Here is a 26,999-nt window from a genome sequence, read left to right as displayed (position 1 = left end):
AATGCTATTGCTAGTTCTTGATTATAGTCTTTTCCATTCAACTTTTCTAATGGTAGTTCTTAATGCCTAATACCAAAGTAGTTTCTGCTGGATTATGACAGTGTATATGAAGAGAGCATGAAAGCATTATTTGCTGGTTATTAACTATTATTTCAAATGAAAACTGACACTACAGCTGCTGAAGAGACATTTTTATGAGAGTATTATTTTCATCAAGCTAAAGCAAAAACAATTGGCAAGACTATCTAATAAAGCTATTCTTAACATAACTCACCTGAAGCATATGAAGGCCTGAGAGATGAGGTACTATGTTCAGAGCATAGTTCAAGTATGAAGTACTTGGCATGCAAGGTAGACTTTCATTGAAGTGACACCACATTACAAATGACATGGCTAGTTTTTGAGCAATTTACTAAATGGTAATTATACACATAATGAAAACCGGTAAAAAAAAAAAAAACTTCATTGTTGTGTGAAATTAACATGATCATGCCCAGCACAAAAACTTGGCCATGAGTAAGCAGCAAGATGACCCTTAGATATAGCACTGAGTATGGCACTCTTTCCATTCCCAAAGCCAATACGAAGCACCTCAGACACTATGTTCTATGGGTCAGTATAGATGTTGGTGTGGTGCCACAGAGGAAGAAATAAAAGTACAATTGGACACAGGGCTACCTCTGGTACCTTTCTCATAGGGGTCGAGCAAAAGCCTCTCGTCCGAATAGCGAGTGCCAGGTCCTCCCTCGGCAACATAGAAGGAGGGGAGGGGGGGCACACGGGGAGCTGCAACAGGTATTGGAAGCCGCTTCTTTTTCATCCTCTTGGGTACGGCTTTGCGGTTGACTTTGTAGGAATCTGTGCTACGCCGCCGCTCAAGGGAACTCCACTCAGAGTCTGAGTCCGAGTACGCTACAAGTGATGTACCGAGAGTTAGCCCACGGACAAGAATCTCTCATACCCGTTATCTTACTCTATTGAATGAAAAGTCCAGACCAAGACACTTGTTCCACCTCTACTCTTAAGAGTAAAAATAGGCTTAATACTTCTAGTTGTGCCATATGACAACAGAAGTCAAGCAGATGAGTGAAAAACATCTAATTTTAGTAATAGATTAAAGTATCTTGCTTCTTGGAGTTCCTTTTGGTGTGTAGTAAATAGAATGTATAAATAATAAAACTTTACAATTCTCAATTCGAAAAATTGGTATGTGATCATCCCATGTTTTACTGCAACAGTTTTCACATTTTTACAAGAATCTCCTTATAGGAAAAACACTGTACTGGTGCTCTTCTGTCATGATATTTCATGCTGCTTTTCAAGCTTAATGAGCACCTTTCTTTAAAATATCTCCCCAACAATGAAGTTGAACGCATTTTTATCATCCTAAATAACGTAAAATAAACTATTCTGAGATAGTAGTGGCAGGATTACTCCTTCATATGTTTGTTCTTTTACTTTTTTCCTATCTGTACAAATTAAAATATCCATTCATTATGATTACAGTTCTGTTTTCATCATGCTTAACTTGAAAAGCTGATCTGAAACATAAGCAATAATTTTCATTTATAAAAATCATCTTTATCTACTTCAGCTTTCGGATGAATGTAAAAAAAATGTCAATATCATAACTCCTTAAGCTAACTAAATTATATCTTTTCATCATGCACAAATTAATGCATCCACTAGAAAAACTATAATAATTCTCTATAAACAGTAATCCACTTCCTAATAATATATCAACTAGAATTATATTTCAGATAGAACTCATGGTCTTAAAAGATAACTAAAAAAATGAGTAATAATCTACATCTCAACATTGAAATTTTCAACCCATTTCTATCTTTCTGACACCATACAATAAGATATTTAATATCTATCAAAAATATGTGTTTTCCAGAAGGATCCTCAACTTGAACCCTATATTCACTAAATCTTAAAGCTCAATATAATATGCCTATATCTGTTAATTTGACAAATTGCTAGATCATAACTTGTTTATTTTATAATCAAATACATAATACAAAATTTGCATCATATGATTACTCTGCACAACACTTGTCCAATGGCTATTTCACTTCTCTCAAAGTTGCCATGTATGCAGCACCATCACACCCACAGGGTATTAGGAAAAATCTTTAAAATGGCAGCATTAACAAAATCTAAAATCATTTACTCTCTTAATTTTTGAAGCACTAACTCATGTGAGTTACATTCCCAATCTAATATCTCTAACCATTACTCTCTCTTTCCTCTCACTCCTACTATCTTGAATTATTTCAAGAGATTACAACTATGCAAGCATTAGATCTATATTTGACTTAATTTCAGATGTTATTGTATAGCATATACATCTGTAATTAGAAACAAATTGGAGGAAGTTTCACTTACTGCAGTTACATTATACCATAGCTTGCAACAAATTAAACTATGTTGTGGCAACTTTGCATTATGGATAAAAAAAAAAAAAAAAAAAAAAAAAACTCAGTAAGCAGTGCTTGTGGTGACAAACCAGCAAAAAAAAAAAAAAAAAAAAAAGGAATGTGGTGAATAAGTTGGGATGCAGCTCTTACCAATAGTGTGAGAATATGGTTAACAATTTGTGCTACAAACTAGAACTTACAAAAATATTAGCCACTAAAAACAGTAGGTCTGCACATGTGGTCAACCAAGGTTGCCTAATTATCTTCTCGGAGACATGGGCTGTGCCCATATAGGTCAGTGTGTGCTTATGCTAAATAGAGGGCATGAAAACATGAATCATATTATTGTTTACTGTTGTGATGATAATGTTCCAGTGATTTTCAAATTAAAGAATGCTGAAGCCTTAAAAATTTTGATTTTCCTTTTGATAATCACCTGTAATTGGGATGATTAAGCATCCTGGTATAGGAGTCAAGCTCTCATTTATTTTTTTCAATCCTAAAAATTTTTGTGATATGAGAGAGAGAGAGAGAGAGAGAGAGAGAGAGAGAGAGAGAGAGAGAGAGAGAGAGAGAGAGAGAGAGAGAGAGAGAGAGATTGATATCCTTTATTGGCAATATTTACATATAACAATGGATCAGCTTAAATAAAAACAAAAGTATATGCCAGGTCCATTAAGCCAAAGCTTTTATAGACCTTCCCAATCAATAAAAAAAAAAAAAAAAAAAAAATAATAAAAAAAATATATATATATATATATATATATATATATATATATATATATATATATATATATATATATATATATATATATATATATATATATATATATATATATATATATATATATATATATATATATATATATATATATATATATATATATGAGCTGAAACATGCCGAGAGAGAGAGAGAGAGAGAGAGAGAGAGAGAGAGAGAGAGAGAGAGAGAGAGAGAGAGAGAGAGAGAGAGAGAGAGAGAGAGAGAGAGAGAGAGAGAGAGAGACTCAAGATATCACTTCAGAAGCATCATTCCCCTCTTTTTTTTTTTGTCTACTGTGACAATCTGTGACTGGACATGTGAAAACTTCTGGTGAAGAATTCAATCATTTACAACATCAGTACTTGTCATAAAGATAGTGTTTGTAATTTTCAAACTAGAAAACTAGCTCAGCATGTCACATATGCAGTTTTGCACTATATTCTTTATTTGCTGATGGTAGTCAAATATAATCCAGCAAGTTATGATAGTAAGCCTTAACATTATATGTAACACAGTCACTTACTTAGTCAAATAATTTGGTCACTTAGTTATTACAAAGTTTACTGACCAAGTCTACTTTCACACACACACACACACACACACACACACACACACACACACACACACACACACACACACACATACATGAATGATAAATAAATAATAGATCTTGGGAAATGCTGAGGCACTATTATTGCTTCAGCTTTACTTAAAGTTTTGATGTGGTCTTAAATGGTTCAATAATCCTCATTTCATCTCAACCCAATCTAATAAAAAAAAAAAAATAAATAAATAAATGAAAAAAAATCAGATGAAACTTGATGACTAAGGACACACACAGTATATAATGCAGGCACATAACCATTAATCTGAGCTGCTTGGGATCAGGAGTTGGAAAAGTTTTCACGATTTTCAGAATTTATGAATTTACTGGGTCAATTTGGGTGGACCTAAAAAGAGTGTTAAGTACGGCTTGCATGGTACTTAACACACCTTCAGGCTTGTTTGCACTTACCACACCTCCTCACAGGCCTGCAATTCCTAGTTCATTGTGTTTCTACTTTAGGTACATTGCTGTGCCCACTTCAGTTTTCACCACTTATTTTTGTTATTTGTGCCCTTTGAAGAGCTACAAATGCTCTGCTTCACAGTGCAGTACATCATCAGCAGCAGCATTGTACCTACTGCATAGCCATTTCACCTTCATTGATCTCATCCTTCAACACTGAGTACTTATACAGATTTTTCTGATCAACCCTTAAACTGCAATATTCATCATATGATAAACAGTACGTAACTGCCATTTACACCAAATGATGTGAAGGCTATTTCTAAATTTTACTCCCATATGTTTTGAAATGACTGAGTCCAGACTCTATACATTATTACAAATAAGTGCTTGCGTCTTACCATTACAGTAGAAGAAACTTTTACTTTAAAATGTGCTATGTAAAAAATAGTGTAGCCTACCGTACAGATAAAAATAGATGATCATAAATCATATGTAAACCTCCAACTATTTATTATTTTACTGTGTTTAGTGCTTTATCTAGACATCTTTCCCACCACAACAACTATCCATCCATTAACTTCCTCACCACAAGAACAGCTGTCTACCAGCTTGATGAAAAATCTTGGTCATCACCCACTACCTACAGCAATGAACTTGAAATATTTGGTTTTCCTATACTTTTCCATGCAATCTTTCATCTTATAACATTAAAAATTATTAAAATTTTTGTTTTCTTTTTCTGATAATTAACTACCATGGGTATGACCACCAGAACCCTATAGCTCAGTTTACAGGTTAATAGAGACAATAAATAGTAATTTTTAGAGATAGCATCAATAAAACCCAAATTTTGGTATTTTGTGGGTACCGAAAACAATTGTACATGACTCGGAAACAATTAAGAGCTCTGGAATTTTTTTTTCCATTTGTGGCTCTTACCTATCTTTCTTACAAAATGTTCAGTATTCTGGAGTTTTAATAAATGGTTAAGTATCTGTGGTACTATCCTAATAATACTGTAATAATATTTAATATTAACATTGCTCTCATACTGCTTTAGGTCATTATAATTATAAAAATAAAAAGAATAAATAAATAATAAATAAAAGTGAATAAATAAATAACTTAGGAACTTAGATAATGTGAATATAGATCTTCTGTCAATCCTTCGTACAATATTTTTGTAAAATATAAATTTGTTTATAGTGATATATATATATATATATATATATATATATATATATATATATATATATATATATATATATATATATATATATAATATGTGTGTGTGTGTGTGTGTGTATGTGTGTATTTACCTAGCTGTATTTCCCTAGGTGTATTGTACAGGGTTAGAGCGGGGCTCATAGTGTCTTGTCTCCGTATCTCCATTTATCTAAATTTTCCTTAAAGTTATGCACATTATGTGCTGTAACAACTTCATCATCTAATGCATTCCACTTTTTCACCACTCTGAGTGGAAAACTGTATTTTCCAATATCCTTCACACACTGCCTCATCCTGATCTTTTCATGTCTTCTGTCAATGCCATTGACTATCTTGTACATTGTTATTAGGTCCCAACATTCTCTTCTGTCTTGTAAGGTTGGCAGTCCCATTTCCTTCAGTCGTTCTTCATATGTTAGGTCCTTTAATTCCGGCACCATCTTTGTAGCAATCTTCTGTATCCTTTCCAATTTCTTATATCCTTTTTAGAGCTTGGAGACCACACCACTGCTGCATATTTCAGCCTTGGATGTATCATGCTTGTGATAATTCTTTTTCATCATATCTTTATCCATGTAATGAAATGCCACTCTTATATTAGTCAACATTTTATATGATAGTCCAAATATCTTGCTTATGTGTTTTTCGGGGCTCAGATTTTCCTGTATGATCACTCCAAGATCTTTTTCCTCTTTAGTCTTCATTATTTGTTCCTCTCCCATGAAATAGTTCCATACTGGTCTTCTCTTACTCTTTCCTAGTTCCATTACGTGACATTTCTTGGCATTAAACTCCAATTTCTACTTCCTCCTCCACTCATAGATCTTGTTTATATCTTCCTGTAACAGCAGACAGATCTATCTGGTTTTGATAACTCTTAGCAGTTTTGTATCATCAGCAAATAAATTTATATAACTGTTTACCCCAATGTGAATGTCATTTATATAAATCTGAAACATAATGGGGGCTAACACTGACCTCTTGTGGCACTCTGCTAGTTACTTTACCCTAAGATGAGTATGTATCTCTGATCACAGTTCTCATTCCATATCCTTCATATCCATTCTGGCAAAGTTCCTCGCAGTCCTCCTATGCTCTCTTAGTTTCCAAAGTAGTCTTTCATGAAGGACTTTATCAAAAGCCTTTTTTATATCCAGGTATACTGCGTCTACCCATCTGTCTCTGTTTTTCAGTCCTGCAATAACTCTCAAGTAGAAGTTTAATAAGTTTGATACACATGACCGCCCTTTCCTGAACCCAAATTGCCTATTCATACCGATATGACTTGCTGTTCTTCTACAAACTTAACCCATTTTCTTTGATAATTTTCTTCTAGAAATTTAACCCATTTTTTTTTTATAATTATTTCACACAACTTCCCGAAAAACACATGTAAGTGACACTGGTCTGTAGTTTAGTGGTTCAGTTGCCTTTCCTCCTTTAAATATCGGTATTACGCTGGCTCTCTTCCATTCTACTTGAACTTTCCATTCATTTATTGAACTTAAAATTATTTCCCAAATTGAATCCAGTAGTTGCTCTTTACATTTTTTTTAACACCCTGCCTGATACACCATCTGGCCCCATTGCTTTTCTGACTTCCAACTTATCCAATAATTTTCAAATATATTCTTTGTACACTTCGATCTCCTGTAATTCTTGGCAATGCAATGTCCTATTAGGTTCTGTAAAATCTTCTTTTGCAATGAACACTGTTTTGAAGCTCTCATTCATTATTTCACACATTTCCATCTCTGTTTGGTATGTCTTCTCTCCTTTAATTATTTTTTCTATTGTTTCCTTATTCTTTGTTTTGCCATTTATAAACTTGTAGAAAAGTTTGGGTTTGTCATCTTTCTCAAAGTTTTCTTCCTCTCTTCTTAGTCTAATATATTAATTTCTTGCATTCCTATACAGGTTGAACCTCCCAAATCTGGCAACCACCGGACCTTAGACTTGCCGGACCATGGAAAATTCCGAACTATAGGTGGTCCCAAAAACACCCTCTATATACTTACCCTGCATTATACAAGTGTAGCTGTAACATTGTTTTGATATATGATAGTTGTACATGAAAAATATACATGCAGAAGTATATAGAAAAACACGCTGTAAATCAAGTTCAGCATGGAAATTTTTTTCCCTCACCATTATCATCTCGCTGGACACAGGGACGTTACCAGCGTGCCGAAGCTGTATGAGAGCACTGTCTAAATCACTGATTTTACCCTCCTTAAGTATTCTACGAACCTCCATGTTCTTCTTGCTCTCACACTCACTGTAAAACTTGAGAAGTTGATTCTTCTGCTTTTTTATATCATAGATGGTTGATGAGCCAATGTTGTACTGTTGGCATAGGCTCCACACTGAAACACCTTTATCTAGCTTCCTTAATAGGTCCACTTTCTGTTGCACTGATATTGTCATATGTTTGCACGTTTATTTTTGGTTCACACACAACACTATCACTTCCTGGTCGCTTGGAAGCCATGTTTAGGGGCAAATATTACAGGAAAAAATGTTTATGCACCTGGGGGGGAGGGTGGTGCTTGCAATGAGCGGGAGAGTGGTATTGATCCAAATTTGACCCAGAATGCCCGGGGTCCAAAACACAGTACAGCGCCGCCGTGTCCTAGCGGCGGTCTGACAAATTACTCCGGCCAATTCAAAAATTCCGGGCAAACAAAACTTTTGCCGGATTACAGGTGTTGCCGGATGAAAGAATACCGGATTAAGAAGGTTCAACCTGTACTGCCATCTTATAGTCATTTCTCTGTTTTATGAGTTTCTTCCAAGTTTTATCTTTGTCTTTTTAGCTTGTATGCATCTAGCATTGTACCACACATATTTTTTTCCGAACTCTATAAGAAGTACAAATTTTTTTTACTCCTTCATTATATTTCTGTAGGAATATTTCATATTTCCCTTGTACTGTCTTTCTGTACATAATAATAATACTCCACTCAATATGAGCAAAATAGATCCTTAATTTTTCAAAATCCGCTCTTGCATAATTTAATCTCTCTCCTTTGTAACTTATCCCACCTTCCTCCTGAATTTGCATCTCTAATGTCACATGATCACTTCTTCCCATTGTATGATTGGAGGGGGATTTTATTTCTTTGTGAATACTACGTAAAGCAATGATGGTTCTTCTTCCCCCCTGCACCTCGTTGACTCCTCCACCCACTGATTCACTGTATTAACCATAGTCAACTTTACCACTTCCTTGCTCCACTGCCCAGCATTATCCATTACTTCCATCTCTCTCCAGTTTACTTTTTTGCAGTTAAAGTCTCCAACTAAAAGTATTCTTCCATCTCTTCTTATCATGTTATCTAAGCACTTAATCAACTCTCTTTGCATATCTTTATGTTCTTCAGTTACCCATGTATTTGTCTTAGGTGGCACATATGTTACTATGATTTTTCTTTTTGTCAATTGCTCTGTTTTGATTGTTACTCTCATTACTTCCACCTTGTCCTCACCATATTGCACATCCTCCACATATATATTATCACAAACCATTATTAGCACTCCTGCTCCGTTTATCTTTCCTGTCCCTCCTCCAGGTATTATATCCCTCCTCTTTAAAGTTGACATGGATCTCTTTTTTTCAATTCTGTTTCAACAATGCAGCTTTTTCTCTTTCAAATAATCCTGAACTTCCAATATGCTTAATAACAATCCATCTATGTTAGTATAAGTCACTCTTAATTTATTGCCTCCTCCACAACCTCCTCTTTTTTCCTTAGGTACCACTTCTTTAGTCTCATATCCAGAACCTTCCAGTAAAAATTCTTCTTCTCTATCTCTGTCCTTTTCTCGTTTTTTCCTTAGCTTCACTTCTTAGCACTTTCTCCTTTTTCCTTCCCTCTAAGTTAATATCTCTTTTTATCCATATTTCCTTGCGTTCAACATCATTGGCCAGCTTCCCTTTTCTAGCCATAATGGCTGTGTGTGTATGTGTATGTGTGTGTGTGTGTGTGTATTTACCTAGATGTATTGTACAGGGTTCGAGCGGGGCTCATAGTGTCCTGTCTCCATGTCTCCATTTATCCATTTTTTTCCTTAAATTTATGCACATTATGTGGTGTAATAACTTCATTATTCAATGTATTCCACTTTTCCACCATTCCCTGTGGAAAACTGTATTTTCCAATATCCTTCACACACTGCCTCTTCCTGATCTTCTTTTCATGATATCTTGTCCTTCCATCCTCTTCTGTCAACAGCACTAGGTATTCCTTGTCTATCTTTTCAATGCCATTCATTCTCTTCTATCTTGTAATGTTGGTAGTCCCATTTCCTTTAGCTGCTCTTCATATGTTAGGTCCTTTAGTTCTGGCACCATCTTTGTAGTAATCTTCTGTATCCTTTCTAATTCTTTATATCATTTATAGAGCTCGGAGACCACACCACAGCTGCATATTCTAGCTTTGGTTCAGATTATCCTGTATAAGTACTCCCAGATCTTTTTCCTCTTTAGTTTTCATTAATTCTTCCTCTCCCATCAAATAGTTCCATACCGATCTTCTTTTGCTCTTTCCTTGTCCCATTATGTGACATTTCTTGGCATTGAACTCCACTCATAGATCTTGTTTATATCTTGTAAGAGTAGACAATTCTCCTGGGTTTTGATAACTCTTAGTAGCTTTGCATCATCAGCAAATAGATTAATGTAACTGTTTATTCCATTGTGAATGTCATTTACATAAATCTGAAACACAATGGGGCTAACACTGATGACCTCTGTGGCACTACACTTGTTATTTTACCCCAAGATGCTTATGTATCTCTGATCATGGTTCTTATCTCCCTGTCCTTCAAATAATCCCTTGTCCATTATAACAAACTTCCTCACAGTCCTCCTATGTTCTCTATTTTCCAAAGTAGTCTTCCATGAGGGACTTTATCAAAAGCCTTTTTTATGTTCAGATATACAGTGTGTGTGTATTTACCTAGTTGTAGCTTTACAGGGCTTTATGCTCGTGTGGCCCCGTCTCCATATCTACACTTATCCAATCTTACTTTAAAAGTATGCACACTTGTTGCAGACACTACTGCTTCACTACTGCTACTGTTCCACGTCTCAATACATCTTTGTGGGAAACTATATTTTTTAACATCTCTCAGACATCTTCCTTTTCTCAGCTTTTTACTATGCGATCTTGTGCTTCGGATGTCATATATCTCTCTCAGGATCAGTTTCTCATTATCCACTTGGTCCATTCCGTTGATCAATTTATAAACTTGTATCAGGTCTCCTCTCTCCCTTCTTTGTTCCAGAGTTGGTAGATCCATAGCCTTTAGTCTCTCCTCATATGTCATCCCTTCAAATTCTGGAACCATTCTTGTAGCCATTTTTTGTAGCCTCTCCAATTTCCTTATGTGTTTCTTTTATGAGGGGTCCACACTACTCCTGCATATTCCAATCTGGGTCTTATTATAGTACTTATCAATTTCTTCATCATTTCTTTGTCCATGTAGTGAAATGCTACTCCAATATTCCTTAGCAAATTATATGTTTCTCTAAAATTCTATCAATATGGCTTACTGGTTGATTGTTTTCTTCCATCGTCACTCCTAAGTCCTTTTCCTTTTTACTTTCTCCAGTTCTACTCCATCTCCCATCTTATAGATTCCCACAGTTCGTCTTTCACTCTTTCCCATTTCCATGACATGGCTTTTGTTCACATTGAATTCCATTTCCCACTTCTTACTCCATTCCCAGATCTTATTTAGGTCTTCTTGCAGTATTTCACAATCCTCCTTTTGCTTTATAACTCTGCACAGTTTCGTATCATCCGCAAACAAATTTATGTAGCTGTTCACTCCTTCTGGCATGTCGTTAATATAAATGAGGAAAAGTATTGGTGCCAATACTGACCCCTGTGGCACTCCGCTTTCTACTGCTCTCCACTTGGACTTCATATCTTTAACTACCGTCCTTATTTCTCTCCCCCTCAAATAATTTTCTATCCATCTCAATGTGCTTCCTTTTAAGCCACCCTTCTCCTCTAACTTCCACAGTAATCTTGCACGTGGCACTTTGTCAAACGCCTTTTTTTAAATCCAAATAAATGCAGTCAACCCATCCCTCTCTCTCTTGTACTCTATCAACTATTCTAGAATAGAAACTCAATAAATTAGTTACACAAGACCGTCCTTTTCTAAAACCAAATTGGCTATTTGATATTAATTTGTTGTCTTCAAGGAACTCGATCCATTGTTTCTTTATTATTCTTTAACACATCTTGCATATTACACTAGTTAGTGATACCGGTCTGTAATTTAAAGGTTCTTCCTTCCTTCCGCTCTTATATATGGGAACCACCTCAGCTCTTTTCCATTTTACTGGTACTGTTCCATTTTCTATTGAGCATTTTATGATGTTGTATATAGGACTTGCTAGTTCTTCCCTACAATCTTTCAGTATTCTGCCTGTGTGTGTGTGTGTGTGTGTGTGTGTGTGTGTGTGTTTATTGTGCATGGTGAGTGTTCTGTTGGTGATTATTATTTGTGAGAAGAGGGACTGTTTATTCATCAATGGCTCTGTTAAATTCATTTGTGGTGCAAGAGACTTTAACTCTATTAAGGAATGTTTGTAAGAGGTTACAGGTTGTGTCTCAGATTCAATCTGATTATGCGAGCGCAATGCCTTTTGTGTAAGAAGCTTTGGTAAATTTTCAGCTTTACCCAGCCAACCACTGGCTTATGGAGTTGATGTTTTTCTGGTGAGACATGTAGTAACCTATAACCTTACCTAAAAATACCTACTATATAAAATAAATCAATGCAGTGAATCATTAGCAACACTGCTCACTAATAGCATAGCAGCAGCTGCTGCTGCCAAACTCAAAAGTGCAATTTATGTATTTTTAGAGATTTTTTATGTGATTTTGTTGATTGCTGACTTCTGCAATGCATATTACTTGATTTAATGTTCTCTTGTCCTCATCTATAGGTCCCACAATATTGTTGGTTGATTAATGGTAGGCATATGCTGAAAAGAGCCACAACATGAGAACTATCCATTAGCAAAGGAAATGATGTAAAGCATGAATCAATTCACTACATCACCCGAGAAACAGAAGCAACATAAGAAAATCATTGGATGTACGAAACCGATAACTGTCCAAATGTGATGGCATTTTCAGGGGTATATCCGGATAATCTGATGAAAATAATTTGATACACCTCTGGTCCCCTGCTCATTGGATTAATGGACTTTACAGTATTATCATAGTTAAAAACCAAGTCTGAAATACAAATAAAAACATTCATCTTATTTGTTGATATACTTTCCTTTTGTTATAAATAAACAAACAAACAAACAAACAAACAAACAAACAAATATATATATATATATATATATATATATATATATATATATATATAGAGAGAGAGAGAGAGAGAGAGAGAGAGAGAGAGAGAGAGAGAGAGAGAGAGAGAGAGAGAGAGAGAGAGAGAGAGAGAGAGAGAGAGAGAGAGAGAGAGAGAGAGAGAGGAGAATCAGGATGTTTGGAACAAAAAATGAGCATCCATCTTTTCACAGAATCCTCTAGTTACAGCTGTTTTAGAAAAAAAAAAAAAAAAAAAAAAAAAAATCATAAAGAATTTGAATGCAAAGATGTGATGTAACTAAAAAATAACAAGGTATATGATCGCATGAGATTCCTGAGTGGATACAGTTCATATCCTGTGTTAATATTGTACCAAGAACACAAAAGCTAATACACTATGTTACTAAGGTGGCTGCTTTTCACATTTTTGCCTGTCCATTAGAGGATCATTTGAAATATCTCAGGTTTAAAAAAAAATTACTGCTGATGAAATGCGCAGTGAAGTATGCATCCCTAGCGACAGATTTCTGGTGGTTGTATGCATATTATAAATGTTCATCTTAAAAAATAGCTGAAAATAAACAATAATCCTCTGAAATAGAAAATAGGATTTTTTTTGTTTTTTGCAATTGCAGATGATATAAAAAAAAGAAAAGAAAATTGACAAAAGCTGGAAAAAAGCTTCCTTCCCTTCACCAGCCATAAATCAAATTATTATCAAAATAAATATTTAAATAGCCTGAAGTGCTCAATGAATCCAACTTTAACCAGCGTCAATCAGGGAGGTAGCCAGGGGATTCTATCATTGAAATTTATTTAGGTGGACTGGTGCAACTCAAATCCAACCACATTATAGTCATTGAAGAAAAAAAGGTTCTGCTTCAATTTATGCAATATTTTTTGTATAACATCTATATTTTCAGGACTGAAAAAATCAATCATTCTTATTCCTATAGTGAATCAAGTGGGCTGATGGAAGGTAGGTATGACTTCTGAAGAAGTTGGGTCAATGAGACTGTTGACAAATGGCTGATTTGGTTATTTAATGTGAGAGGGAGTTGAAGGGCTGTCACAAGTCCAAGTAGCCCAACAGTTGACAAAAACAAAAATACTGGACTAGGATGGATAAAAACACATGAGAGGGAACACTGCCCATGCAATGATAAAATATCTTGGTTTAATTTGAAATTGACAACAACATACACAATAATCATAGCCAGTAAAATCACAGATAATAAATGTAACTTGTAACAAAATACTAAACCCATTCCAAGTGACAGGATTGGCCTGGGGTGAGCCACAGCCTGTACTGGCCACCCCTGGCTACTGCCCTGGTTATGTCAAGCTGGCAACATCAAATGGTTCAGAACACTGACTAATAAAATAACATACTATCGGTGACATAAACTATAAACTACGGTTTGCGATCAGCCATTATGAGTGAAATACTTTTTTTTTAAAGTTTACCCATGATATATGCCAGGCAAGCAAACTGTAACTCGTAATAGCTGCTCACAACAGAACACTTTAAATACCAACCTTGCCGTCCCTTTTCTCTCCTCTGCCGCCGTGCCTTAGATCCAGCACCCTGGGGAAGATCCTGCACTCGCGAGTACCCATAGTCTCCAGCCTCAAAGCTTCCATACAGACCAGGTACAGCATCCTTGACCTGCTAATGGTTCTTTGTTAATCTTTTCAGTATGCATACCAATCATCATTTTGAAAAGCTTTATATGTACTTGCATGTGTTGCCTTTGTTCACTGAATAACAACTTACCAAGCTGTACATGATCTAAGAATATAGATTTCTATACTTCAAGAAATAATACAAAATTACTGTCTAAAAAATATCGCAGACACACATATGGATGAAAAGATAAACAGTAGAAATACAAAAAAAAACTAATGTTCAAACCATAAGGGGGCAAACCACTATCTATTTAAAGTTATACTGTATGCTGCTTGCCTTTTTTTTACTTGGAAATAACTTTGAGTACTGTTGATCCTCGATAACTTAGACTCCAATGACTCAGATTTCGCAATAAGTTGGACTCTGACCAATCCAGGGACTAAAGTCCAAGTTGAACTGTCTGCCTGCTTTGTTTTTTTTTTTTCTTTTTTCCAAAAAACGTTTCTTCACTTTCTTGTATCTCAACAAAAAATAACATTTTAGTTATAGTTTGAAAAGATACCAAACAAAAATCAAACAGAGTTTATAATGATTTTGTGAAAAATTTTTAAGCGTAAAAAACTACTACTACAAGATATTCACTGCTAAAGATTTTTTATAATTTCTTCCTTGTTTTGCTATTTGCATTCATTTGACAGACATGAAATTTTCACACATAATTGTTTATTCAACGGTAACTCCCTAGAGCATGATAGGATAATAATGCATCAGATCCCCACTTCTCCAGAAAATACTATTCATTCATACATGAGGGTTCAGAAAGAGCCACCAGCAGCATCAGCGCAATCTGCTGTTTTACAACTGAACTGGACACTTTCTGAATTGTTATTAGTGTGTTAAGGTGAGATAATGATAATTTGAAGTAATTATTACTGTCTTGTTCATCTTTTATACCAGTCTTAAAAAAATCTTTTGTAATAGTGTTATTGTGAAAGTTATATGATGCATAGTTGTGATGATAAAGGAAGTGAGAAAAAATAGTGTTTGAAATGATCATAGCAGTCTTATGATATAGAGAGAGGGTGGAGAAGCCTAGCAGTGAGGCATGGGGTGAGGCAAGGGGATGGTGTAGGGGAGATAACAACCTTGACTGAGGGATGGGGGAGTTCAAAGTCCAGCTGTCAGCCACAGCTATCTGGCAATGATACATTTGTTTGTTTGTTTCTTGCTGTCTTTTCTTCTTGAAGTTTCTAATTCTAATTCTCATCAATTTATGCCTGTAAGGACATTATTTCTGAAAAGTAGAGAGCTAAGTAATGCACCTCTCCTCTTGATGCCTGCCCATGTACTGAGTGAGACACACTGACTCACCAACACCTCCCCACTCTCTTGGAAGGATGCAAAAGGTTGAAATTTATTAAGAAAGAAAAATATTCATATAAAATTTTCTGTGTAGATATAAGCACTAAGTGATACATAATTTTTTAGGGCGTGAGTCATGCTATGACACAACCACACCAGACATTTAAAAATGGCTTCCTGGTGGGAAGGATATTTGATTATCAAAAAATAAACTACAATGTCTGGTAATCTAGGGTCTGAAGGTTTTGGAGATAATAACCCCAAAATTTTTAATCCCCCCATAATTAAATAAATAAATCCTGCATCGCTCTCCTAAAACACAGTTAAACTGCCAGGCAAAAAATTTTTTTTTATTTTATTTACTTATTTATTTATTTGTGTGTGTGTGTATTTACCTAGTTGTAGTTTTACAGGGCCTGGGCTTTATGCTCGTGTGGCCTCTTCTCCATATCTACACTTATCCAATTTTTCTTTAAAACTATGTACACTCTTTGCTGACACCACTTCCTCACTCAAACTGTTCCAAGTCTCAACACATCTTTGCGGGGAAACTATATTTTTTAACATCTCTCAGACATCTTCCCTTCCTTAGTTTCTTACTATGCAATCTTGTGCTTCTAATGTCATATTCTTCTCTCAGGATTAGTTTCTCATTATCCATTTGATCCATTCTGTTAATCAATTTATAAACTTGTATCAGATCCCCTCTCTCTCTTCTCTATTCCAGAGTTGGTAGATCCATAGCTTTTAGTCTCTTCTCATATGTCATCCCTTTAAATTCTGGAACCATTCTTGTAGCCATTTTTTGTAGTCTCTCCAATTTCCTTATGTGTTTCTTTTTAGGGGGGGGGGGGTCCACACAACTCCTGGATATTCCAATCTAGGTCTTATTTTAGTACTCATCAATTTCTTCATCATTTCTTTGTCCATATAGTGAAATGCTAATCCAATATTTCTTAGCAAATTATATGTCCCTCTGAAAATTCTATCAATATGGCTTACCGGTTGACTGTTTTCTTCCATTGTCACTCCCAAGTCCTTCTCCTTTTTAACTTTTTCTAGTTCTACTCCGTCTCCCATCTTATAGATTCCCACTGGTCGTGTTTCACTTTTTCCCATTTCCATGACATGACTTTTGTCCACACTGAATTCCATCTCCCATTTTTTACTCCATTTCCAGATCTTGTTTAAGTCTTCTTGTAGTATTTCACAATCATCTTTTTGATTAATGACTCTGCACAGTTTTGCATCGTCCACAAACAGATTTATGTAGCTGTTCACTCCCTCTGGCATGTCGTTTATATATATGAGAAAAAGTATTGGCGCCAATACTGACCCCTGTGGCACTCCGCTGTCTACTCATTATCCACTTGGTCCATTCCGTTGATCAATTTATAAACTTATATCAGGTCTCCTCTCTCCCTTCTTTGTTCCAGGGTTGGTAGATCCATAGCCTTTAGTCTCTCCTCATATGTCATCCCTTCAAATTCTGGAACCATTCATGTAGCTATTTTTTGTAGCCTCTCCAATTTCCTTATGTGTTTCTTTTTATGAGGGGTCCACACTACTCCTGCATATTCCAATCTGGGTCTTATTATAGTACTTATCAATTTCTTCATCATTTCTTTGTCCATGTAGTGAAATGCTACTCCAATATTCCTTAGCAAATTATATGTTTCTCTAAAATTCTATCAATATGGCTTACTGGTTGATTGTTTTCTTCCATCGTCACTCCTAAGTCCTTTTCCTTTTGACTTTCTCCAGTTCTACTCCATCTCCCATCTTATAGATTCCCACAGGTCATCTTTCACTCTTTCCCATTTCCATGACATGGCTTTTGTTCACATTGAATTCCATTTCCCACTTCTTACTCCATTCCCAGATCTTATTTAGGTCTTCTTGCAGTATTTCACAATCCTCCTTTTGCTTTATAACTCTGCACAGTTTCGTATCATCCGCAAACAAATTTATGTAGTTGTTCACTCCTTCTGGCATGTCGTTAATATAAATGAGGAAAGGTATTGGTGCCAATACTGACCCCCTGTGGCACTCTGCTTTCTACTGCTCTCCACTTAGATTTCATATCTTTAACTACAGTCCTTATTTCTCTCCCCCTCAAATAATTTCCTATCCATCTCAATGTGCTTCCTTTTTAAGCCACCCTTCTCCTCTAACTTCCACAGTAATCTTGCGTGTGGCACTTTGTCAAATGCCTTTTTAAATCCAAATAAATGCAGTCAACCCATCCCTCTCTCTCTTGTACTCTATCAACTATTCTAGAATAGAAACTCAATAAATTAGTTACACAAGACCGTCCTTTTCTAAAACCAAATTGGCTATTTGATATTAATTTGTTGTCTTCAAGGAACTCGATCCACTGTTTCTTTATTATTCTTTCACACATCTTGCATATTACACTAGTTAGTGATACCGGTCTGTAATTTAAAGGTTCTTCCTTCCGCTCTTATATATGGGAACCACCTCAGCTCTTTTCCATTCTACTGGAACTGTTCCATTTTCTATTGAGCATTTTATGATGTTGTATATAAGACTTGCTAGTTCTTCCCTACATTCTTTCAGTATTCTGCCTGAGACTTAATCCGGTCCCATTGCCTTCTCTTCATCCAGTTCCTTCATTAACTCTTTTATTTCCAGCTTGGTTACTTTAATATCTCTTTCATATAGATTGTCTTTCTATTACCCTGTGGCCTCACAAATTTGGATTCCTTAGTAAAGACCTCCTGAATTTTTATTTAATAGTTCTGCCATACTTTTGGGTCTTCCACCATCCGTTCTCTCCTTTTAACCTTTCTATTGTTTCTTTTTGCCTAATTTTTCCATTTATGAATCTATAGAACAATTTTGGTTGCTTCTTACATTTTTCGACAATATCTTTTTCAAGTTCTTTTCCTCTTCCTTCCTCACCTTAACATATTCATTTCTGCTGCTTTGAAGTTTTCCTTATTTGCTGGATTCCTATTTTCCTCCACCTTTCCATGCTCCATCTCTTTTCTCCTTTGCCTTCACACCTTGCATTAAACCAATCTTTCTTTCCTTCTTCTTTAGGTCTATATTTTGGGACATATTCCCTGACTCCTGTTTTGTATATTTCCAAAAATAAGTTATACTTCTCTTGCATTGTCTTTGAGTTTTCCATCTCCTCCCAGTCTACATTTTTAAAATAGTTCTTGAGATTCTTAATATCAGCCTTTCTGTAATTTAATCGGTCTCCTTTGTATGAATCGTCTCTATCTTCCTTTCCCTCTTCTATATCTATTTCTAATATTGCATGGTCACTCTTTCCCAATGGGCACTTATATCTTATATCGTCATTCATTTGTATACCCCTTGTAAAAACTAGGTCCAATCTTGCCAGCTCGTCGTTTCCTCTGAATCTTGTGCATTCCTTTACTCTCTGGTCCATTATATTGTCTATCATTAGGTTCAAGAATCTTTCTCCCCAGGCTTCTTCCCCCATACCACTTTCATAATTTTCCCAGTCCACTTCTTTACAGTTGAAATCTCCTACTAATATAACTTTTCTTCTTTCTTTAATGATTCTCATTAGACTCCTTATTGTGTCATCTATCATGTCTTTATATTCTTGATTGGTCCATGAATTTGTTTTTGGTGACACATATGTTACAATGATTGTTATCTCTTTTTTATTAATATGTGTGTGTGTGTGTGTGTGTGTGTATTTACCTAATTGTATTTACCTAATTGCAACATACGGGAAAAGAGCTATGCTCGTGTTGTCCCGTCTCCATATCTATTAATGTCCAGCTTTTTCTTAAAATCATGAATATTCCTTGCTGACCACTTCCACGCCTAAACTATTCCATGCTTCCACCCTTCTATGAGGGAAGCTATATTTTTCACATCTCTCCTATAAGTGGCCATTTTAGTTTTTTCCCATGCCCTCTCGACATTCTTTCATTCCACATACACAGATCTTCCCTATCCATTTTTTCCATGCCAATCATCACTCTGTATATTGCTATCAGGTCTCCCTTTCTCTTCTGTTTTCCAGGGTCGGAAGTTGCATTCTTTTCAGTCTGTCTTCATAAGTCAAATCTCTTAAGTCAGGCACCATTTTGTTGCAGCCCTCTGTACTTTCTCTAGTTTCCTTATGTGTTTCTTTAAGTTCGAGCCCACTGTATTGTTGCATATTCAAGCCTCGGTCTTATCATTGCAGTAATTATTTTCTTCATCATTTCTTCATCTAAATATACGAACGCCACTCTTATGTTCCTCAATAAGTTCAATACTTCTCCAATTATTTTGTTTATATGTCTCTCTGGCGATAGGTCATTGGTAATTGTCACCCCAAGGTCTTTTTCTTCATGACTGGTTTTATGTCTTCATTTCCTATCTTGTACATACTCCTGATTCTTCTTTCACTCTTGCCAAACTCTATTTTCTTGCATTTTGTCGTGTTGAACTCCATTTGCCATGTACAGCTCCATTTCCATATTCTGTCCAAGTCTTCCTGGAGTAGTTCGCAATCTTTGTCACATCTCACTTTTCTTAACAATTTTGCATCGCCTGCAAATAGGCTCACATAACTGGACACCCCATCCACCATGTCATTTATGTAGACCGCGAACATTACTGGTGCCAACACTGATCCCTGTGGAACTCCACTCTCCACCAAGCCCCATTCTGATGGTCTGTCCTTAATTATTGTTCTCATTTCTCTTCCTACCAAAAGTCTTCCATCCATTTTAGTAAACTGCCATGCACTCCTCCTACCATTTCAAGTTTCCAGATCAGTCTCCGTGTGGTACCTTATCAAAGGCCTTTTTAAATCCAGATATATTCCATCAGCCCAACCATCTCTTTCCTGTATTACATCTATCACCCTCGAATAGTAACATATCAGGTTTGTCGCATGAACGCCTTTTCTAAAACCAAATTGACACTCACAAAGTATGTCATTTTTCTCCAAGAAGTCTGTCCATCTATTCTTCACCACCCTCTCACACATCTTAGCTACCACACTTGTAAGTGACACTGGTCTATAGTTCAATGGGTCTCTTGTTACCTGATTTATAGATTGGGACAATGTTAGCTCTTTTCCAGTCTTGGGGCACTACACCTTCCCTTAATGAGGCATCAATTACTTCACAAACTTTTTCTGCCAGTTGCTCCCTGCATTCTCTTAAAATCCATCCTGATACCCCATCAGGTCCCACAGCTTTTCTCACTTCTAAACTCCCCATCATATTCTTGATCTCCTCCACAGTTACTTGAAACTCCTTCATAATCCCTTTCTGTTCCATTACCAGTGGTTTGTCAAAAGCAGTCTCCTTTGTGAATACCTTCCGAAAGCATCCATTCATAGCCTCTGCCATTTCCTGGGATCTTCACTGCATACTCCATTTACTTCTAAACTTTCAATACTTTCTATTTTTGATGTTGTTGTTCACATGTCTGTAAAAAGCCTTGGTTGGTCTTTACATTTATCAATTATATCCTTTTCTTGTTTCTTTCTTTCTTCTCTTCTAATCAACACATATTCATTTCTTGCTCTTTTGTAACTTTCCCACTGCTTAATCCGTCTTTTCCTTCTCCACCTCTTCCATGCATCCTCTTTTCTTGTTCTAGCCTTTTCACATCTATCGTTAAACCAGTCCTGCTTTCCAACTTCTATGTTGTCTTATTGGTACAAATTTTTCTCACCTTCTTTGTATATTTTATAAATTCCTTCCACTTTTCATTTGCTCCTTAGCACTCTTGAATTTCATCCAATTTGTCTCTTGAAAGAATTTCTTTAGGTTTCCAAAATCTGTCTTGGCATAATTCCATCTTCCCACTTTATATTCTTCATTTCTTCTAGATTTCTCTTCATCTATCACCTTGAACTCCAAAACTGCATGATCACTCTTGCTAAAGGGCACTCCACCCTCATCTCCTCAATGACCATTGGCTCTGTACTAAAGACCAAGTCCAGTCTTGACGATGCTCCTCTCCTCCAAACCTAGTATCTTCTTTGACCCACTGAGTTAACACATTTTCCATTGCCAGTGTCAATAGTGTATTTCCCATGTTGTCTCTGATCCTTCCATTGACCAGTCCTCCCAACACACCTCTTTACAATTAAAATCTCCCATCATTATAGTTCGTTCACAGCCATCCAACATTTCTTCCAGACATGTTCCTGTATCACTTATCATTTCTTCATATTCCTGTACTGACCATGCATTTGTCTTAGGTGGTACGTACACCACTATGTAGTGCCTCTTTTTTCCTTCATTAGTTTCTGCTCTGATCTTTAGCACTTCTGCCTTTCCCATACCTTCTTTCACTTGTGTGTGTGTGTGTGTGTATTTAACTAGTTGTATTTACCTAGTTGTAGTTTTACAGGGCCTGGGCTTTATGCTCGTGTGGCCCCGTCTCCATATCTACACTTATCCAATCTTACTTTAAAAGTGTGCACACTCTTTGCAGACACTACTTCTTCATCTAAACTGTTCCACGTCTCAATACATCTCTGCGGGAAACTATATTTTTTAATATCTCTCAGACATCTTGCCTTTCTCAGCTTTTGCTATGTGTTCTGTGTGTGTATTTACCTAATTGTATTTACCTAATTGTAACATACGGAAAAGAGCTATGCTCGTGTTGTCCCGCCTCCACTATGCTTCCACCCTTCTATGAGGGAAGCTATATTTTTCACATCTCTCCTATAAGTGGCCATTTTAGTTTTTCCCATGCCCTGACATTCTTCCATTCCACATACACAGATCTTCCCTATCCATTTTTCCATGCCAATCATCACTCTGTATATTGCTATCAGGTCTCCCTTTCTTCTGTTTTCCAGTTGGAAGTTGCATTCTTTTCAGTCTGTCTTCATAAGTCAAATCTCTTAAGTCAGGCACCATTTTGTTGCAGCCCTCTGTACTTTCTCTAGTTTCCTTATGTGTTTCTTTAAGTTCGATCTTGTGCTTGGTCTGTCCTTAATTATTGTTCTCATTTCTCTTCCTACCAAAAGTCTTCCATCCATTTTAGTAAACTGCCATGCACTCCTCCTACCATTTCAAGTTTCCAGATCAGTCTCTGGTGTGGTACCTTATCAAAGGCCTTTTTTAAATCCAGATATATTCCATCAGCCCAACCATCTCTTTCCTGTATTACATCTATCACCCTCGAATAGTAACATATCAGGTTTGTCGTGCATGAACGCCCTTTCCTAAAACCAAATTGACACTCACAAAGTATGTCATTTTTCTCCAAGAAGTCTGTCCATCTAGTCTTCACCACCCTCTCACACATCTTAGCTACCACACTTGTAAGTGACACTGGTCTATAGTTCAATGGGTCTCTCTTGTTACCTGATTTATAGATTGGGACAATGTTAGCTCTTTTCCAGTCTTGGGGCACTACGCCTTCCCTTAATGAGGCATCAATTTTCACAAACTTTTTCTGCCAATTGCTCCCTGCATTCTCTTAAAATCCATCCTGATACCCCATCAGGTCCCACAGCTTTTCTCACTTCTAAACTCCCCATCATGTTCTTGATCTCCTCCACAGTTACTTGAAACTCCTTCATAATCCCTTTCTGTTCCATTACCAGTGGTTTGTCAAAAGCAGTCTCCTTTGTGAATACCTTCCGAAAGCATCCATTCATAGCCTCTGCCATTTCCTGGGATCTTCACTGCATACTCCATTTACTTCTAAACTTTCAATACTTTCTCTATTTTTGATGTTGTTGTTCACATGTCTGTAAAAAGCCTTGGTTGGTCTTTACATTTATCAATTATATCCTTTTCTTGTTTCTTTCTTTCTTCTCTCTAATCAACACATATTCATTTCTTGCTCTTTTGTAACTTTCCCACTGCTTAATCCGTCTTTTCCTTCTCCACCTCTTCCATGCATCCTCTTTTCTTGTTCTAGCCTTTTCACATCTATCGATGTCATATTCTTCTCTCAAGTGTGTGTGTGTGTGTGTGTGTGTGTGTGTGTGTGTGTGTTTTTCTCTCTCTCCATTTTACTCGTGTGTGTATTTACCTAGTTGTAGTTTTACAGGGCCTGGGCTTTATGCTCGTGTGGCCCCGTCTCCATATCTACACTTATCAAATTTTTCTTTAAAACTATGCACACTCATTGCTGACACCACTTCTTAACTCAAACTGTTCCACGTCTCAACACAACTTTGTGGGAAACTATATCTTTTAACATCTCTCAGACATCTTCCCTTTCTCATCTTTTTACTATGCGATCTTGTGCTTCGAATGTCATATTCTTCTCTCAGGATCAGTTTCTCATTATTCACTTAGTCCATTCCATTGATCATTTTATAAACTTGTATCAGCGAAAGTGTCCTTGGCCTTCTGAAATGCCTCTGATTGAGGGCTGCCCCATGTCAAGTCATTGGGTTTCCCTGCTAGTGCACTGTATAAAGGGGCCATGATGGATGTGACACCAGGCAGGAAACGATGGTAGTAAGTCACCAATCTAACAAACTCTTGCTTGATTGCCATAACCTTCTCTAGGAGAGGTGAAACACCTGCAGGAGTGAGATGGTGCCCCAAGAAGTCCACCTCTCTGATGCCGAAAACACACTTGCCGTAACGCGCTATGAGGACATTCTGCTGTAGGCAGTCTAACACTGTAGAGATGTGCGGAGTAGATGAGGATGTCATCTATGTAGCTCACACAGAAGGGCAAATCACCAAAAATGCCGTCCATCATCCGCTGGAATGTGGCTCTGGCGTTTCTGAGACCAAAACAGCTGTGTTTGAAGGTAAATGTACCAAAGGGAGTGGTAACGGCAGTTTTTGGGATATCGTTTGTGTGCACTGGTAATTGGTAGTACCCTTTCAGTAATTCGAGCTTGAAGATCTTGGCGACGTGGAGGAAGGAGCTAACATCAGCAATGTCAGGCAGTGGGCACTGGTCCGGTTCTGTCTGAATGTTGAGGCATGTACAGTCTCCACAGGAAAGGAGGGAGCCATCCTTCTTCGGCACTATGTAAAGAGGGAATGCATATAGACTTGGTGCCTTTTGACAGATTCCTAAGTGCTCCAACTCTGCGAAGGGCTGCTTTTGTGCGACAAGTTTGTCGGGTGACAACCGATGAAACCTAGAGAACACTGGAGGTCCTGATGTTTTGATGTGATGATAAATGGCATATTTGACAGGGACCTCAGGATGCTGATAAAGCTTGGGGTTGAATATGTCAGGATAGGAGTTGCAGAGGTGTGTGAAGTCATCTGTGGCATCAATCACCTGAATGGCGAGGTCATCTGGGGCAGCTGTGATGGGGGTGGCGGCGAGGGAAGCTATATTGAGCAACATGCCACTACAGACATCGACGAGAAGCCGGTAATTGTATAGGAAATCTGCTCCAAAAAGAGATAGGGTTACATCAGCCACCATGAAGTTCCACTGATACATGCGGTTGCCAATATGAATGTCAAGGTGGTGGCAGCAGTATGTGGGAATCTGCATGTCATTGGCTGCCAAGTCTAATGTCGTGCTGTGGTAAGTGGGGCTTCTTCCATTGAGAGGCTGGCAGGAGGGATTGGCCAGTGCTGGTGTCCACCACGAAGCGGATGCCATTTATAGGGTCATGCAGGAGAAAGGTACAGGTGCCACCAGGGGCCACAGCAATAGGCAGCAGCCGCCTTATACGGTTTTTGGCCAGGTACAACCTGGTTTGCAGTTCCTGGCATCAGGGACAAACCTGGCATGAAAATAGCATAGGCCATTGGCAAACCTCCCACTGGTCTGCTGCTGTTGTGGTTGTGGCTGAGGGTTGGGCTGCTGTCATACTAGAAGCTGGCAGGCACATGCTGGAGCGTGGTTGATTGCTGCGATGTAATCCTCCTTCAGTGGAGATGCTGTTGATGAGGCATAAGGTACGGCGTTGATGTGATGGCCCGCTGCAGCCTGTGCATCACTTAAGTGATCTGCCATTTGCTGCAGGTTGTCTTCGTCCATTCCTTCTGCATCAGGTATGATTCCACGAATGGATTCTGGGAGGCAGAAGAGCTAGAGGGTACACAGCAAGTCCAGCTTTCAGTCTGACCCGTCAGCTGCTGAGGGAAGTCTTGCCAATGTTTTCATCTAAAGGAGGGCCTTGGAAGATCTCTGGTCACCAAGGGGCTGCTTGGACAGTTGCGAGAGCAGTGTTACTTGTGATGGTGCTGACAGAGTGAAGCGTTACAGGAGGAAAGTCTTGAGGTCGGTGTATTCAATGGTAGTGTCGCCCTTGGATATCAGTCACTCCGAGATGCAGGGAAAGAGTATATCAGGGAGAGTCGTGAGGATGTGGTCGGCCTGGGTCAGGCAGAATTGCATCTCTGCCCGCCAGAACCATGTAAGGGCATTGATCACTGAGAAGGTTGGAAGCTTGACCTGTGCTGCCACTGCTGCAGGTTCGAAGGGTGACATGATGCTGTCAGACTGCATGCCAAAGGTTGAGAGCATTGCAAGGTAAAGAGTGTCACTCTGGGGTCAATGTAGCCTGCCGCTACTAACACAAGCCGAGTAGTGGAGAGGTGAACAGAAACGACTGGTGACAACTCAAGAACTGATTTATTTTGACAAAATCAGGCATATATATACCGTAAGTGTGGATCCCAGTAGAGTAAAATGGACCAATTGTGAGCGAGTTCACGCTCACTTGATCGAAGCTGTGATCGAAGCCAATCACGAGTGATGCTTTGCTCGTGCTGTCCTGTTGTGAACCTGTAATGTGGCTTATAGGTGTGGGGGGCAGCACCAGTACCATGCAACTATACTTGCATAAAAAGAGCTCAGAGCACTAAGCGCAATTCATATCCAGTCAGAAGAAATGGATACATGGCAGACAAGTTATTTCCTATTTCCAAAAGTATCTCTTCTTCAACTTGCTGTCTCTCCATAGCCAATGCACATAGAGACTTATGGATGGCATTGTTAGAAAGAAGACCTGATGGTCAGTACAGTCAATTTCATTTATTCTTTCATTATAATCACTAATCTTAGATATGTGTAGTTAATACTAGCTATTTTATCCTTAAAGGACAAAAAAATCACTGCCACTGGTCCTTTTTTGGAGTTAAATTGCATGACCTAAAAGATTAAGTTGCCATGTACAGGGATTTCTTGATTTGTATCTTTAGAATATGCAATTTTGGAATAACACAATTTATTCATACTACAGATTATTTAGAATAAGAATGTAAAAAAAAATTGAGTTACACAGCTGGTTTAGTTCTGTAATCAGGTGTTCCCCATGTGTACT

General features: G+C 37.4%; 1 protein-coding gene across 1 annotated transcript in view; it reads right to left on the bottom strand.

Annotated features, from left to right (window-relative positions):
- Positions 1-26,999, bottom strand: part of LOC123514151 (rho GTPase-activating protein 190-like) — a 523,040-nt gene that overhangs the window by 116,269 nt on the left and 379,772 nt on the right. Inside the window, exons 26-27 of the mRNA XM_045271800.1 lie at positions 14,311-14,443; positions 679-912 (exon numbers count right to left, since the gene is read on the bottom strand). Of these exons, the coding sequence (XP_045127735.1) occupies positions 679-912; positions 14,311-14,443 (367 nt within the window). The remainder of the gene's footprint in view (positions 1-678; positions 913-14,310; positions 14,444-26,999) is intronic.

Source organism: Portunus trituberculatus, chromosome 37, assembly GCF_017591435.1.
Source record: "Portunus trituberculatus isolate SZX2019 chromosome 37, ASM1759143v1, whole genome shotgun sequence".
NCBI lineage: Eukaryota > Metazoa > Arthropoda > Malacostraca > Decapoda > Portunidae > Portunus > Portunus trituberculatus.
The sequence above is the reverse complement of the archived record's forward strand: the minus strand, read 5'-3'. Positions and strand labels throughout refer to the sequence as shown.